This window comes from Aptenodytes forsteri, unplaced genomic scaffold (assembly GCF_000699145.1).
Source record: "Aptenodytes forsteri isolate BGI_AS27 unplaced genomic scaffold, ASM69914v1 Scaffold242, whole genome shotgun sequence".
Lineage (NCBI taxonomy): Eukaryota > Metazoa > Chordata > Aves > Sphenisciformes > Spheniscidae > Aptenodytes > Aptenodytes forsteri.
The window spans coordinates 1,740,884-1,757,393 of record NW_008795253.1 but is presented as its reverse complement, the minus strand read 5'-3'; the positions used below and the strand labels follow the sequence as shown (position 1 = coordinate 1,757,393).

Below are 16,510 nucleotides of genomic sequence, written 5' to 3'. Positions count from 1 at the left end.
CATTTCATGGTCGCTAAGCCCAAGACGGCCTCCGACCACCACATCTTCCACCAGTCCTTCTCTGTTAGTAAACAGCAGGTCGAGCGAAGCACCTCCCCTGGTAGGCTCAGTTACCAGCTGTGTCAGGAAGTTGTCTTCCACACACTCCAGGAACCTCCTAGACTGCTTCCTCTCTGCCGTGTTGTTCCTCATCTTCAGCAATGGCACCGTGCTTCGTCCTACCTGCACTCTGTTTAAAGCTCACCCTGTTTAGACCACTCCTACAGCTTTGATCCTGCTCATAGCTGTTCATCTCTTCGTTACCTACTTCATATTGCAGCTCTACCCTCTCTCACATCACGCCTCACTGCATCCAATATAAGCTAAGACTCATTTCTAGGTGGTCTAGTAGCTTGTCCTTTCAACTATGAATAAATCAGTATGTGCTTTACAAGTCTGCTGAGACCTTAAAAATGCATTTACTTTTTTTTGCTTGTGTCATATTGTGTGTTGCTGGATTTTAAGACCAAGCCAGAGTACTGTAGGATAAGTGTATTTCTCTTGCTTTTGATCAACATGTAATTAAAAAACGTGGAGTCAGAGAATGGGAATGGATGACGATTATGTTGATGAGAGGAAACAGCAAAATGAAGGCAGAAGAGGGTGAAAAAGCAGATCACCATAGCACATGAGATGAGAAGTTAAAATACTTAAGAAATTTAGTATGTATTTGTTGTTTTTTATCTCCATTCAAACAAGTTCTTCCAGCCAGTGTAGAAAAACAGGTTCTAGGGCTTTATTTTGCATGTCAGTGGTGAGGTACAGCAGCAAGGTTCCTTTCTTACTTGCCTTTTTTCTTGTCCAAAGGCATGGCTGATGGTTTAAGGTTATGGTTTTTGCACATTATTTCTTTAATGCAGGTGAATAAACAGGTGATTGAACAGGGAATTTCCTTTCACCATCTCTGTAGTGTAAATAGGTGGTCTTGTGTATGGGCTTCAGAAATGAGGGAAGGTAAGTGTCGCTCAGGAGTTGTGCTTGAAGGGAAGAAGGCCAGAATGGCCTCTTGTGAGGAGCAGGAGGGTGGAAGCTGAACCAGGCCGATGTTCCCAGTAACTCAAGGTAAAAAAACTGGGAATCGTAAAGAGAGATAGCTTGCCTGAAAGTTGTGGGGAGAATTTATGAGAACGCTGGTTTTTTTCTTAGTTTGGGGACAAGGGTTACGGCCCAGGTCTGCCTAAGGGAGACATTGTGAAGAGGGGGGGAGTGAACCTTCTGAATCTGGAGTTGGAAAGAAAGTCTAGATTATCTGAATGCATGGATTAGACTCCTCATCTGTGGACTAAAGTGGTCTCTTATTGTGTGGGAAGTGGGATTATCTCCCCACCTCTCAGACTTCCTGCTTGGCCTACAGAGTGAGTTTTCTTCTTGCCCTGCGGAAAGAGGACAGACTGCTCGGGGTGAGCAATGCGGCAGGAGCCTCTCTGCAGTCTCTGCATCAATGTGCATGATGGATTCTTCAGCCATCAACATTACTGAGCTCTCACCTCGCTCTGCAGTGGAACCAGAGCCAAGTGATCGCTGTGCGATTAGGGTCAGTAAGAGTGAGCAGAGCTGTTAGGTAGTTATGTGGCAGTAAAGAGGAGGACCCTGGGTTACCTGGTGAAGGAGATATCTTCAATGGGAGCTGAATCTGACCATAGTAAAGGCTACTGGCTAGAGGCTTTCTAACTTTGGGGAAGCAACCAAAGCTCCACTCAAGTCAAAGCAAGTATTTTAAAATGTCAATAAAGTGAACTTGCGGTAAAACTTGCTATAAGATACCTGAAAGATTTTTATCTCTGATGATAAGTCTGAAAGGCTAATATAGCTTTCCTGGTTTTCTTGGACTTGCAAGAGTTCTTTATTAGTCTGAGTCATATTAAGAGAGGTAAAAAAACAAGCTTGAAGTCATTTTAATTCATTAATTTCAGACTAATTATTGCTACTTATTTATGACACTAAATGTGGTCAAACTGACTCATATTCAGAGAGATGCTGAACTGTTCAGTGTGCGTGTAGTCCATTGACTATTATAGATGAAGGGGAATGGGATGAAATACTATGATATGCATCAGAATGAGATAGCATTAAAGCAGTTATTAATTTATCGTGTATATTATCTATGTAATTCTCCCCTGTTGTTCTGAAAAATCTCCATTCAGTATGGCATGAATGCTTCAGTCATGGTTCTTATTGGTTTGCTTGAAGTCCTTTTCAGAATAGAAGCCTAATATATTATGCATGAAAAGATCACTTAATTTCTGGCATAATTTGATTAATGCTGGAATTGCACTATAACTGAACAGGCTCAACGGAGTTGTTTGAAGAAGAAGCATAGCATTCACAAAGGTTTTATTCCAACTGTTTTCCTGTCACCTAGATTTGAAAAGCTTTCTTGGCAGAAGAATTTGTAACTAATTTATGTTGGTACTTAATAGCCAGACATGTTATTTTTAAATCTCTTATTATTTTTGCTATCCCTTTCTGTAGAGCAGTTATAAGAAGCAAGCCTAGTGCTAACCTCATTTTCTCGTCTGGGCAATGAGATACTGAGTGTATGTACACAATACGTGTGCAATGCAGGAGTTGGTGATTATGTTTTCTTAACTGGGCCTTCTCAGAGGTGCTTAATATTTCATCACAAATTGCATTGGTAAATTAACAGTTCATCTGGCTAGTTAGATTTACTAGGGCAGATGGCATTTCGCATGTGTGATGAGAACAGGAAAGGAGACAGAGCAAAGTAGTAATGTAATTAGCTGTGTAAATGAGCCTCACAAGGTAAATCTCTTTAACCCCAGTGATAAATTGTGTTCTGTGCTAAAGCCTTGGATTACTGGTCCTGTGAAACAATGTGCGCAGCTGGTCAAGCGAGATTTCAGAAGTAATCCCATTAATTTGAAAATAGAGGACACTGCTTTTTATCACACCTTCCTAGCGCTTTTATATTTGAAACAGAAATCAGCCTCAGCCTCAAGATGGTACTCTACCAATAATGCAGAAGAGAGTCATGTGGAGTTACCTTAGTTCAATTTTAGATAAAAACTTACTTGAATGCTAGAGATGAGACGTTCTAGCTAGGGAGGAAAGGTGCTTCAGAAAAGCAAACCAAAACACAGACTGAATTAAATGTGAGCTGAGATGTCTCTTCACTGTGCTACAGTGAGCAGTGTAGCCATACCTGAAAACATGATGCGTGTGTTTACACAGTACCTGGCACAGGACGTTCCCCTGCTTAACCCTTAGCGCTGCAGTAGTAACTGTGATTGCTGTCAATGTGCGTAAAACCTAATAGGGAGATTCTTGATTCTGCAAAACCATTAAGGCAAGTTTGTGCTTACAGATGCATGGGTGAGTAACTGCAGGTAATCTCACATGCAGTTATAGCCAAAATTATTTTTTTTATGGGAATATATATGAGTTCCACATTTCATTTGAAATGAATTGACTGGGAATATGCCTCATCCAGTTGATACTGAAAGCTATTGAAATAGTAAATTCATGGCAAAGACTGGTCAATCACTGTGTGCTGCCTGGTGAGAAAACCACCCTGAAGCTTCACGTTACTTCTAAAAAATCACTACAAAGTAATATAAGTAGTAAATCTTTATTCAGCAGGGAAATCTCACATTCCAGAAAATTAAGGGAAAAAATGGGCTGTGTAATACTGGCTATTGTGCTATGTATGAAACCTGTATTATTCTCACTATTTAACTTATTCAATCCATGTGGGAACTTTTTGTACCTATTTTCAGGCTTTCTTTTTTATTATAAACCTAAAGGTGTTTTAGTTTCTGATGAACAGGCTTTAGAGCCTCTAAATTTCAAAAACGCATTGAAAATGCTGTTTTCTGCATCAGTTTGTCATAGTGTATTCAGGTTGATTTCTGTCTTTTTTTTTTTTTTTGGCTGGCAGGCTATAAATTATGGAAACAGTATAAATAAAAACTGTGAATCGGGAACATTCTGAGCAAGTAATCAGAGCAGTTTTGAGGGGTTTTTTTGTTTTGTTTTTTTGAATTATTGAATGTTCTCCTTGGAGATACTCAAAACCTGACTGGACATGGCCCTGAGTAACCTGCGGTGAGTGACTGCGCTGAGCCGGGAGGTTGGACTGGATGATCTCGGGGGGGTCTCTTTCAGCCTCAACCATCCTCTGTTTCTCTTGAGTAGTTTTATATATGCATACACATATGCATAAGATGTCCATAAATATATATGTGTGTATAGATGTATGTAAAACGATGTAAAATGTTTTTTTGTTTTATTTGATGGGGACAGACACTCAGCTAGAAGAACGGGTAAAAACTTTCAACTTTTATTTAACAGGAAGGGCTAATGCTTTTAAAACTTCTTCTTGTACTGATTCCCGACAGTAGGAAATGTATCAAAGGAAGCTTTTGTCAGTAATAAAATTTAGCTTTCTTGCATGCTTCCTGGCAGTGCTTTCACTCCTCCATTAAATAATTTACAATAAAAAGTCAGCATGATTGTAGGATAACTTTGGAATAATTTAGAACAGAAGGGACCTCTGCAGGTCAGCAGGTCCAACCCTTTTCCAAAGCAAGATGAACGTCCGAGTTAGGAGCAGCCTGGAAGTAAGGGGAGGTTGCTGGGGCCTCTCCTGCTTGGCTTTGGAGTAGCAGCAAGGAGGGTGATGCCACAAGGTCCTGGGGCAGTCAGCTCCCATGTTTGACTGCCTGCACGCAGACGGTCTGTACCGCTTCATGCCACTGAGGATCACAGAAGCTCTTCCTTTTTCTTCCTTCCCATCGCATTCTGATTAAAGTTAGTAGAAATTTCTCTTTAGCGGCTGTTCTGAGGTGTGTTGTCACACAATGCTAAATGGTTGAATAAATATGTAAATGAGGGTTATTTTAGCCCTTTTCTTCTCCTGCTTGCTAAAAGGCATCTAGCCGTAGAGAAAATTCATTGCATTATGTTTTTTATGCACCAGTGTTTCTTAAAGATACTTGGTGGGCATATAGATACAAACAAGAAGAAAGAAATGTTGCCTCTGATGAAGAAAAATGTCTAACAGCCAGTGTGAATTACATTTTTGGGGTTTGCACAGTTCTGCCTCACTTGGCTGTATACTTCCTTGCCGCTGAAACTCCCCAAGAAACACGGATGCTGCCTGGGGATGGCCTCGATACAGGGAGGACTCTGCTGGTCCCAGTGTGCGAGATGTCTCACAGCTGCAGCGGTGGATCAGTTGTGTGTTGCCCATGTAGTGGTGTGTGCCTTTCCTTCAGCGGTCTCCTCTCAAAGTTCAGAGCTTGAAAGGATTTGCAGGGATCGTAACTCTTGTTCTTCCTGGGTGCTTATTCTATGTATGTTTTGGGTTTACTTCTTTTACTATGGGATTCAGCCTTATCTTCTAGTATATGTATGGTCTTTCCAAAATGAGGTTGTCTCACCGTACAGAGTCCTTGATCATCTACTGCTAGCATTCTTTCTGCGTTCTAGAATATACTTCCCATCTGTGGATGATTTGCAGCTTGACACTCCTGTGATATGTTAACAGATTTTGTTTTTTGTTTGTTTGTTTTTTTAATTGGCAGTCTTGCTGGCTGCAGCTTCCTTGCAGGGAGTACCTTCCTTGAAACAGCACTTGTTGCCTCGCTGTTGTGTGTTTTCTTTCCTTGGGCACAGTTTTCTGCAAGGAACTTTTCAGGATCTCTTTAGCTTGCAGATCAGTCGAGTCCATGCTCCCTCTGCAGGGTGTTGGGGAGGGAGGACTATGGGCGCTGTTAGCTTAGGGGTTTGTTTTCCTGAGCCACGTGCGGGATTAGAAAGGCATGAGATGTCAGCCCCTGTGAACTCACTGAACATATTTCATGAGTGCTACAATAAATTCTGAGAGGGCTTGGATTTTTTGGGAGGTGAACAGTCAGTTTTGAATCTACAGGTCTTTTATTGATCCACAGGGTAGGTGACTTATGGGAGGTTTCTCTTAAGTATGTTCAGTTGCATATGGGGAGACTAACAACAGGGCAATAGTACCATGAAGTGCAGCTCTGTATGAACATGTGGGGCAGAGTGTTCCTCCTTGAGGTGTAGTGTGCTCCTTCCTAATGTGTTTCCTTTTCATCAGAGGAGGCCAAAAGTTCAGCCAGTCCTCCCAAACATCCAAATGCTGCTGCTTTTATACAACCTAGCATGGAGCATACCCAGAGCCGCTGATGCCCCTCTGAGGCAGAGGGTCTGAAGAGCTAGGGTGCCCCTCTTCAAGTGCAGGATGTCACAGAAATGGTCGGGAGCCACAGTTCCCATAGGGTTGGCAAAACCCCGATAAGGGTAGGCTGGTGATGTCCCAAAAAGATGATCCATTCATTGCAGGTGCTGGTGTTTATTGAAAAAATGGTGTGGTGAAATGATACTTATAATGTTAAGTGGCACTATTTGTGTTAAATTCCTACTTTCTTTTTTTGGTAGTTACTGTATTTTGTCTATATTATGAGTTAGTTAGAAATGAGGGTGTTAGATGGAGCTGCACGCACAGTAGGTTGGCACATGTTAGGCTTTCTGATTTGTTTTGGTGGTGTTGCATACTCTCATGCAAAGTCTGTTGGTCCAGAGACAAAAAAAAAAAAAAAGAAAAGAAAAAAGAAAAAAAAAATTGGGATAATGTTGGCAAGAATAAGGGACTCTTCCTTGTACCATTCAGTCAAGAAGTCATCGTTAACATACTTGTTTTGCACATTAGCTATCTAATTCCATATACGTGTGCGTGTATATATATGCATGCATGTATGTACTGGACATAAACATGAAGCAAAGCTGATACCTGAAGCTGTCCAAGTAATTGATAAGTTTGGGATTCACTTTTAATGATGATGGTACGGTACAGAGGATGACCTCGGAAAAACCTTAACTGTCTTTCAGCAGGAATTGATTAATTGGCAGATAACCTGGATATCTTCCTGTGAGCTCATAAAATATACATTTGGTTAAAAATGTTGTTACTAGACAGGTTTACGGAAACACTTATGTGCTTGCCTATCCTGTTGGTGTCTGTTCTTAATTTTGTCTTGCCTACCTAACAGTAGAATTCATATCATCCTCTTTCCCCTGTTTTTATTGTTTATGTTGTTTAAAACTCTGGAATATTCTTGCTTATTTTCAGATCTCATCAGAAAACTAGCACAGCAGAAGTTTGGAAATACACAGGATGATTATCAAAAGGTAAATTGTCTATGTCTATCTGCATAAAATAATGAAAACAATGACTTTGAAATTCAGTTTTGTTTCTATAATAGGAAATAGTATTTTAAAGCTATAACAACAGGATGCAGGAATGAAATTTGTGAATGATGTGTATGATGGTTTCATACAAAATCTGGGACCAAAACCTTTCAAAACATATTACAAAGAAAATTTCATAAGCCACTGTAAAGAAGCTACACATAGTTAAGGCTCACTTATAAATTCCAGCTGTAATGTGATTGTGGTGTCTGTTGCACAAAGATTGAAGGCTCTCTTTGTATTGAAAAATTCTGCTTTTATTTAAAAATGCTTAGAGAGAACCATTACTGCTCAGGTCTCATGTTAGCTTCAGCTATTGTCCTCAAAAAGCTGAATTTATATGCTGGTTCTGGTGCCTTTGTAAAACAAAGTTTCCATAGCCTACTTATAAAGTATATTTTAGTTTACGTAGTGTGCTAATCACATCAAGGATATTTTCCATTCTCTCTTTAGGTTTGTGATTATCCTGTAACAGTTGAAATTCATAGGGTACTTGGTAGCAAGAGAAGATAGAACATAGTGTGGATCTGATTTTAGGCTGTTCTCAAGGACAGTACCCCATCTTTGAAGCAGTGTCACAGGTTGAGCGCCTGCAATAAGAACCTTAACCAGGCCCACACAGTGGACATGTTACTTTGTGTGAGCTACTTGCTTGTAGTCCCTGCAGTAAGGTGTACGTGTCAGGAAGATGAGTGTGGAACTTGGCATACAGGCACTGAGCTATCGCCTTGAATCAGGATGACCTGAATGATCTTGGGATTTGAAGGGAGAAAGCCTTGTGCTTCCATGCCTTTCCGACAATGAACCTATTGCTCCAGTAGCTTGATAACCTCTGCATGACATCCGAGTGTGTGGGTATTGCTGTTATGCTGCATCAAGTGACTCTTGCTGATCCCGTATGCTTGTTTGGTGGGGCTCTGTGAGAGTGGTGCATCACAGATTGTGCCTGCACACCCAGGGAGGAATGTAGGGTGGACTTGCTTGGCAGAGTCTTTGGACAAAACCGTTAGACCATAGGTGGTATACATGGGTGCGAGTATAGTATTTAGTCATTAGTATGTAAGTCATGAGAAATTTGAGACTAATGACAGCTGTAATCCTGTGTAGTGGAGACACTTGTTAAAATACTGTGTGATTATAGGGTAGCAATACAATATTAGGTGGGCTCAGGAAGTAAAACAGATATAGGCCATTTATAGGTCCTAATTTTGACCTGAATACAATGCAAAACTTTAAAACAAATTTGGAAAAGGAAAATATATCAAGACAAGTAGACGGTCCCTCAGAAGATAGAAGCATCAATGAGAGGTAGCTGTGAAGAGGCCAGCATGGCTGTAGATGTGCCCCTGGAGGAACTTCCATTGAGGATAGGGAAGTCTGAATGTCACTGAAGGGTGCGGGTATGTAGTTAGAAATGTTCCCTGTGGTTTTGATCACTCAAATTCAGGGATAATGAACTCGGAGTAGGATGGGTTCAGCAAGTGTGTATTAGGATGATCTGGGAAACACACAGGTCTTCAGAGGAGACTGGAAGAGTTTGCTTAGCTTAGCAAAATAATCAATAAGGGGGGTGATTACTCCTTTTAAATATATATGGAGAGGAAACACCATGAAGAAAAAACTGCTATTTGGGCAAAAGATGGTGCTATCACAGAAGCAAAGGGGCAGAAATGGGCCATGTGTACATCCATGTAAGAAGACTCACTAGTTCACCAAGTGCTGGGAACAGCCCTTCAGTAGCGAGAACAGGAAATCTGGTTCTGATATTTATCCTGTTAAATTTCTACTGTTGTTGCTCTAGCTTTCTTTTTTAACCTATTTGTAGACTGTGTTAGTGACCCAGGAGGCCCTTCCCACTTCTGTGCTGCATGTCCCTGTGTTCCCAGTTGGACTCTTACCATCGACGTCTCCCTGTCCCCTGTCAGGGACAGCAATCTGCCAGGACAGCCCAGCAGCTGAGCGCAGCTGTCATGACTGCTCAGGGCGAGCCAGCTCGCTGCTGTTGCCATTGCTTTACTTCTGCTGGGAGACGTGCTTGCTTAAAACGTTCAAAATCATACTTGGTACCAGATTTTTAAGGGAGGGTAAGCATTTGTTTTCCTCCCATTAAAAGTATAGTACCAAATATGATTTTGAACATTCTAAGCATATTGTACAGGAGAAGTTTCATAAAGATGTGTGTGATGCTGAAAAAAATTTCCTAAAACTTGAGAACGTTTTTGATTTTCACACATCAGGCTTTGGGTTGAGGGGTCTTGCTGTCTTTGGCTTGTCTGCTTTCCTGTTCTCTTCTGCTTATGAGAAAGGGGAAAGCATTATCATGAATAATACTTGTCACACAGAGATGAAGGGGAAAAATACAAGAAATTCTATTTCCATTGTGGAAACAAAGGGGAAATTGGGTTCTTCTGAAATTCCTGTCATTGGATATTTAGTTTTCAGTGTTTTTCTGAAATTACAGGTAAGAAATCACTTAAGAACCTGATAAATAGACTTCTTCAGTCTTTATTGAATGCCTTTTCTTTTTTACTTTCTAATAGTTTAAAATAAACCTCTACATAATTAGTTAAAAGTGAGGGTGAATTTTGTGTGTAATGTGTTAAGGTCCAAAAACTGATAGTAAAGCTGCTGCTTTTATGCCAAAATAAAATAAGCGTTGAAAAGAAAAAGTTAGTCAGGAATATCATAGGTCAGTTATGACAGGTGGAATTCATGAAGAAATCGCTAAACCACAAAGTAATGCAATCTCTGGCCTTCTATTCTGTGAGATGTGTTGGGAATTATATGTGTTGGGAATTATATGAAACAGATGCTCAGTGTAGAAATAACTGGTCTGTTGTTGTTTTAAGGTGGAAATACTTGTTGGACAAATCCTAGAATCCTTTCCGTTACCAAGGAAACCAGAAATTATCTGCTATGTATTTTATTGTAAATAATTTTCCATAATTATTTAATGGCGCTTCTGTGCATTATTTTACTTTAGTGGCTTTTTATTATTGTTTCTGTGTGTTTTTTGTTTTGGTCATGGTTAATTATTCATTATTCATGTGACTTGTTTTTGTGCATGCTGCCTGTGTATTATACACCTTCTCCATTTGTTTTGACTTCCACAGCCAGAAAATGTTGTCCTGACTCTTCAGGTAATGTCTTATGGTAGATGTACAGCTTTGAAAAGAAACTAACCATGTCTGTATACACTACTTCTATTAAAACATCCATATCTACTTTTAATGTTATTTAAAATGTGTTTTTCCATCTAACCTATTTTAAAATTTGTTGTCAAATAATTTCTGAAGTGTTCAGCTAACTAGAAAACGGTAATTCTTTCGCAAAATCTAGCCAAGCTCTTCTTCCAGGCATCTAGTTTGTATTCTTCAGAAGGGATAACAGCTTTTAACCAGCAGTTAATAATAAAAAAAATAGGTTTCATCCTAGAATTGGTAATTAGGTCAGAAATTTGCAACTCTGCTAATGGTGATGGTTGCTGTATTTGGATCAGCTGGTAATGAGGGATTGTGAGGAAGGGCATCAGCAAAGCTAGAACTGGAGCATGATTGATAGCTTGTGAGAAATTGTAACTTACTTTGCAGGACAATACACAGCCTCAATTTCATCCTTTTACTGCCAAGTTGCCCTTGTGCTGGCAGATTAGTAAAACAGAAGAGGACTCAAAGTACTAGTGTGAGAATTAGTTCTCCTAAAATTGGGAAAGGAAAGGAGAAAAGAGATTTATCAGGGAAGAAGGACCACTGGGGCATGCCCACACCGTGCTGTCTACCTCTGTGTGCAGACACCTGCCCGATCCAGTTCTGGATGTGTAGGCTTGTCTTCACAGCACAGGGAAACAGCATGGCCAGCTCGCAGCTTGTCCCCTGGAAGCCACGTCGCCTTGCGTGGGGCTGTGCCAGGGCTGCCTGGCGCAGCTTCTTGGTCCTGGGGCACTTGTACTGCTTCCAGCGTAAAAGCTAGTTAGGGTATTGCATTGCATCATTCCCTTTCACTCCTTCCAGCTTTTGAAAGCGTCCTTTTAGTTGCTGCTGCTTTGCTGTTTGGCAGCAGAATAAATGTCTTTACCTGAGGGAGCTTAAAATCCGCTCCTTCATGTTTTTCAGTCCCTAAGTAGTTTTTACTTCAGCAGTTTGGAGAAACCTCTGCCATTGCAATCGATCATCCAGTGAAGTACTTCCGTTTGCAGTTCATACGAATCCTTACACTCACAACTGATTAAAAAGGAGAACAAGCTAAGCCTCCCTTCCCCCTCCCAGATGAAGTGTTGATCTAGTCAGCCTTGCTGACATTTGTGGAGTCTTTTTGGAAACAGATGTGAGAAACAGCAAATTTGTCGTCTGGGAAATCAAATGTGTTCATTTTTAACCTATTTCAACTCCATCAATTCACATTTGTTTGTTGTGAGCATATTTCTCTTAGTGCTTACTCCTGTAGTTTACCTAGCCAATATTCTAGCTAAATAATTATTAGCTATCAGTATCTACAATGTTATGTATCTTTTTGTTAGAAAAGTTGTCAATTATTGATAAAATACACCAAGTCCATAACCTTGGTAACTTAGTAGATGGTTTAGTCTGTAGTTTGATTTTTTAATTATTTGCTCAATATTGATTGCAGTTACTGTGTGATATCTGCTATTACCACTATTTTTGTCTGAATTACAGGCCATCTACTATGAAATCGGTTTTATAGTCTCTGCAGCCTTGGGATTGCTACTTATTTTGTTACTGCCTCTTGTGGGACTTTGCTTCTGTATGTGTCGTTGCTGTGACAACTGTGGTGGGGAAATGCATCAAAGACAGAAGAAAAATGCTGACTGTCAGAGGAGCTGTTTTGCAACATTTCTTTTTGTTGCTTCTTTTATAATAAGGCAAGTGTAATAAAGAGAACAATATGAAGCTTGGTATAGCACTAATTTTTCAGTGTCATATGGCAAATAATGTTACTGTATTAGCCTACAGGTGCAGAAATTATTTTACTAGACTAAGTAATATTACTGCTTATTAAAGAAAATGTGACTGCGTTATAAAAATGCTGCTACCATTGCTATCCACAGGTCACTATGTACTCACTTGAGAGGAATGTAGGTGTGAAACGAAAAAAAAAAAAATTAAGCTTGAATTTGGCAAATGAAGTTTTTGCCAGTCTCAAAATGGCAATTGCAGAATGTTACATTAAACTTACAAACATAAGATACTGTGTCCTGATGTTCAATTACCATCCCATAGAGAACTTGAGGTACAACATACCGCTTTGTTCTTGATAGTGTAGTAGTGGTGAGAAAAGCAATTGTGTGACCTCCTTCAGTATTTGCTGTCCTCCAGATTTTCTTATTAGTTCAAAATAATGGCACCGAGTTGTTTAAACCATGCATGCACTCACTGTAAAAGCCTGGAGTTTGGAGACATTTTTGCGCTATTAGTGTTAGGAGCGTACTCCTGTTCTGTGCTGGGTGTGTAACGGGTGATGAGGAACTACAATGCAGACTTTTCTTTTCCCTGTAGATGCTTTCAAAATACATTGTTTGCTTTCAGGTTTTTTATTTTCCTTCAACTTCTTCATATTTTCACCTGCCTACAATCCTTATTTTGTATTTATATTAAAAAAAAAAAAAATCAAGTCTTTTGATCTATACTGTGTGACTGTTCAGGCAGGTGGGACTTTGTCACTTCACTGTAATCTAGAATTTTCTTTCTTTTTACTACTGTTTGTCATGACAAATTGAGACCTTCCCTATGCTCAAATGTAGACCACGCTGATACCAGGTATGGGAACATGCTCTTTTCTCCCAGGTATTACTAACAAACATGACACTTAAGTATTCTGAAGACCAGAAAGCCGAATGGTATTGTAGGTGATAGGTGCATCCCTGCCATGATGACAGAACTAAAGTTCTTCATAGTACAGTGGTGCCTCAAAGAAAGTAAGTTATTAAATTACCTCTCAGCATGCCGAAACTGAAGGTAGCTCACAGAGATTGCCAGCTGTGTAAAGATATTTACACCATGTTGCAGGATACTGTGTTGCAGGGCACTACATTCTGGTTATAATGGCTGAGGAATGTTGCCTGTCAGCAGAGAAATTAAAAGATTGTCCCCCTTGTTGGTCTCTTTAACTTGTGCATTTGTTGCCAGGTATACTTGTGGTATTAAGCATACCCAACATTGGCAAATGCTTCTTCCCAGGTCATGACTGGGAGATAAGTGATCCCTAGTAACATGCTTTCCAGAACTAGGGAAACTGCCTCTTTAACTCATCCCTTTTTTTTTTCCTTTTGTATAAGACATCAGGAGTATCAGATGCTTACCCTAAGGGAGGGGTCGGCCTGAGCTCTGTCTGCAGGTTTCCACAGGTGGAGATAATCTCACACAACTCCTTGGCTAAGTCTTTAATGCTGAGAGTGCTGTGCAAGGCAAGATAGGACTTTACAGGGCTAATATTACTGACCCCTGCCTGCCCGAGTGCTTAGTTCTCCAGTACACCTCCGTACAAAGCAGGATTCTGCTGCCCGTCCTGGATCGTCTTTCACAAGGGAAAAGAAGATGCTATACCTGGATTTATTTAAGCCCATGTCAGCTTGCTTACTGATACACTGAAACACAAAAGGACAGTCTTGTTGGTAGCCATTACCCCAACAAAAAAAACTGGAGAAAGCCTGAGATTTCCTTACAACTGTTTCTCTATTTCTTATACTGTACTCAGACTAAGTCTCCTTGTGGATTTATTCTCTGCTTTTCCCCCAAGTTACCACGCAATTTCAGCCTAGGTGGAGGATTTACCTGTAGTTGTTCTTCCCAAACCCACACATGTCAAGGACTGTGCCACAGCTGCATACATAAGCTGTGACAATAATCAAAATAGTTTAGTCCTGTGCAAGTAAAATGCTTATGGCTACTTGCAGACAGAGCCAAAAGAACAAAAACTTGAATGATCTCCACTAATACAGGGTTATATCAAGACGTGCCATGAAATCACTAAGGTGGGTCCTTTCATTGTTCAGGTATAGTTTAAAGTTCACACAGCACTGGGGGCCTCCTTTGGGAGTATGTCTCCCAAACCCCTGCCAGGTGACTGGAACGCTGTAGACTCCTTCACCAAGTGCTGTGCCACTTCAGAAGATGCATTTAACAAGGCACGCATCCATCAGAGTACCCTGAACCCACATCTCTGCCAGTGGAGCTTTGCTTTAAAGGCCCTCCAGTGGAACGTACGTGCAGACAGCTGCTGGAGGGAACAGGAAGGATTTCTAGGGGATGGACTTCTTCAGGATGTACCATCTAAGTGTGTGTTCTGCATCTTCTCTCCATCTCTCTTGCAATGCCAGCTGTTCTGGGATCCTCTCAGTCAATGGACCAGAACTTTGAAGAGCAGGAAACATGAGCCTTTTCTGATTTTTTTTTCTTTTTTTTTTTTTTTTTTTTTTTTTTTCCCTCCAGTCCTTGGCATGGAAAGACAGGTCCAAGCTATCTTTCCTTGGCTGGGAAAGACAAGTCAACTGCATGGTAGAGACTATTAGTAGGGGAAAGATGCCGAACACGGAGCTTGCAGTAGATTGTGTGTATATAGGCAACAACTCTTGAAAACTCAGTAACATGGGGATGGCTTTTCGATGTGTCAGCATACAAGTTCACACTGACATATATATGCTGGTAATGTAGATTTCAGAAGATTTCAGCTAGTAGATTTTACTCATGAGGAACATTATTTCTTCTCACTTTTCCACTGATACAGTGTTCTGGTAATTAGGATGAGGTTTTAATACTAAGTTTACTGGGATAATATGTAAAGGAAACACAAAGACGACAGATTTTTTTTTTTTTAATTAAAAAAAAAGTTCTACCTGGATGTGCTCTCTGAAGGTGAGGCATACATGGGAAGTATGCTTTCCTCAAGGAGAGGTATAAGAAGACGACAGATTTTTTTTTTTTTAATTAAAAAAAAAGTTCTACCTGGATGTGCTCTCTGAAGGTGAGGCATACATGGGAAGTATGCTTTCCTCAAGGAGAGGTATAAGAAGCAAGTCAAAAGTCTTGGGATTACATACACAGTTGTTTACATTAAAATGAATAGGCCTTAAGTGTGTCATTTCCAGTAGATGCATTTTGTGTTTGATATATTTCTTTGGTAGATTGAGTCAGAAATACATGTAGTGGTTTTGGTAATTCACAGGTTTTATACAAGAATGTTGTCATACAAAGTAGGATTCTATTGCTAAAGAGCACAGGATGTAGAAATAATCTGTCAAATAAGTAGCTGAGTAGGTTTGATATTCCAAATTTATCATTAAAACAATTATGTGCTTTTCTTCAAAGGTTAACTGAGAGTTTAGCGACAGAGAGCTGCTATTTTGTTTTATTTCCTAGTCATCTGCAAGCTTAGGCAAACACACACTTTCTCTGGGAAAGAAATGTAATTTCATTAATTCCTCTACATCATAAAGACAACGAAGGGACATTTGATTTTTAGGAAAGCGTACATTGCAATACCAAATGTAATATTGGTGATAGAAAGTGTCCTGGCTATTAGATGCAAAAATACAGTCAGGTTTCTGTCCTTCCAAGAGAGCTTGTGTTATCCACAACTTCAAGAAAGAACTTACGTTATTGTGTATGAAGCTAGGGAAAACCAAGTCTGAAGGAAGTGAATGGTACTTGTTATCTTGGCAAGTACCTCATGCAGGCTTCATAGAAGGCCTCTTGGCTTTGCGAGATTGGTAATGCTTGTTGTTCAGAACCTGGGAATCGACATTATCTGAAAGAATTGGTGAAAAAGTTGGTACAGAAAGCTCTAGCCCATTCTTTTCTTAAATTCATTAGCCAGTAGTGAGGAAGGTGGCATTTCCCTAGTATGTAAGTCTGTTCAGGGTTTCTGTGTGACTTGAAATTTTTTTCAAGCACAGCTGAAGGAAAAGCTTGGGTCTCCCCCTGCAACTGGATTAGTAACATTTATATCGGTCTGTGAAACCTGACAAGAAATTGTGTGTGGAATATCTGATTCCCGAAGAGACCGTTTAAACAGTTCTCTAATCTGTTACAGAAAAGGCTTGTCCTTTTTTTCCCCTGCTTTATGCCTCTCTCCTTGTAGCTGCTTATTGAATGTTGACTCAAGGCTCAGTTATATAGTAAATAGATTTTTCCTCTCTCATGCTGTGTATTTGTTTAGTTACATTCGGAATGTAGTCACAATTGTTCCAAGTGCCTTTTCTGCTTAAAGCATCTCCGCTATCTTGGTT

The 16,510-nt window shown here is 40.1% G+C and overlaps 1 protein-coding gene across 3 annotated transcripts in view; it reads left to right on the top strand.

Annotated features, from left to right (window-relative positions):
• Positions 1 to 16,510, top strand: part of PROM1 (prominin 1) — a 62,228-nt gene that overhangs the window by 12,444 nt on the left and 33,274 nt on the right. For 2 of the 3 annotated variants that reach the window (XM_009279105.1, XM_019472016.1), the window contains exons 2-4: positions 7,151 to 7,209; positions 10,383 to 10,409; positions 11,943 to 12,148. In XM_009279105.1, the coding sequence (XP_009277380.1) occupies positions 7,151 to 7,209; positions 10,383 to 10,409; positions 11,943 to 12,148 (292 nt within the window). The remainder of the gene's footprint in view (positions 1 to 7,150; positions 7,210 to 10,382; positions 10,410 to 11,942; positions 12,149 to 16,510) is intronic. The other variant, XM_009279106.1, reaches the window with a different exon arrangement.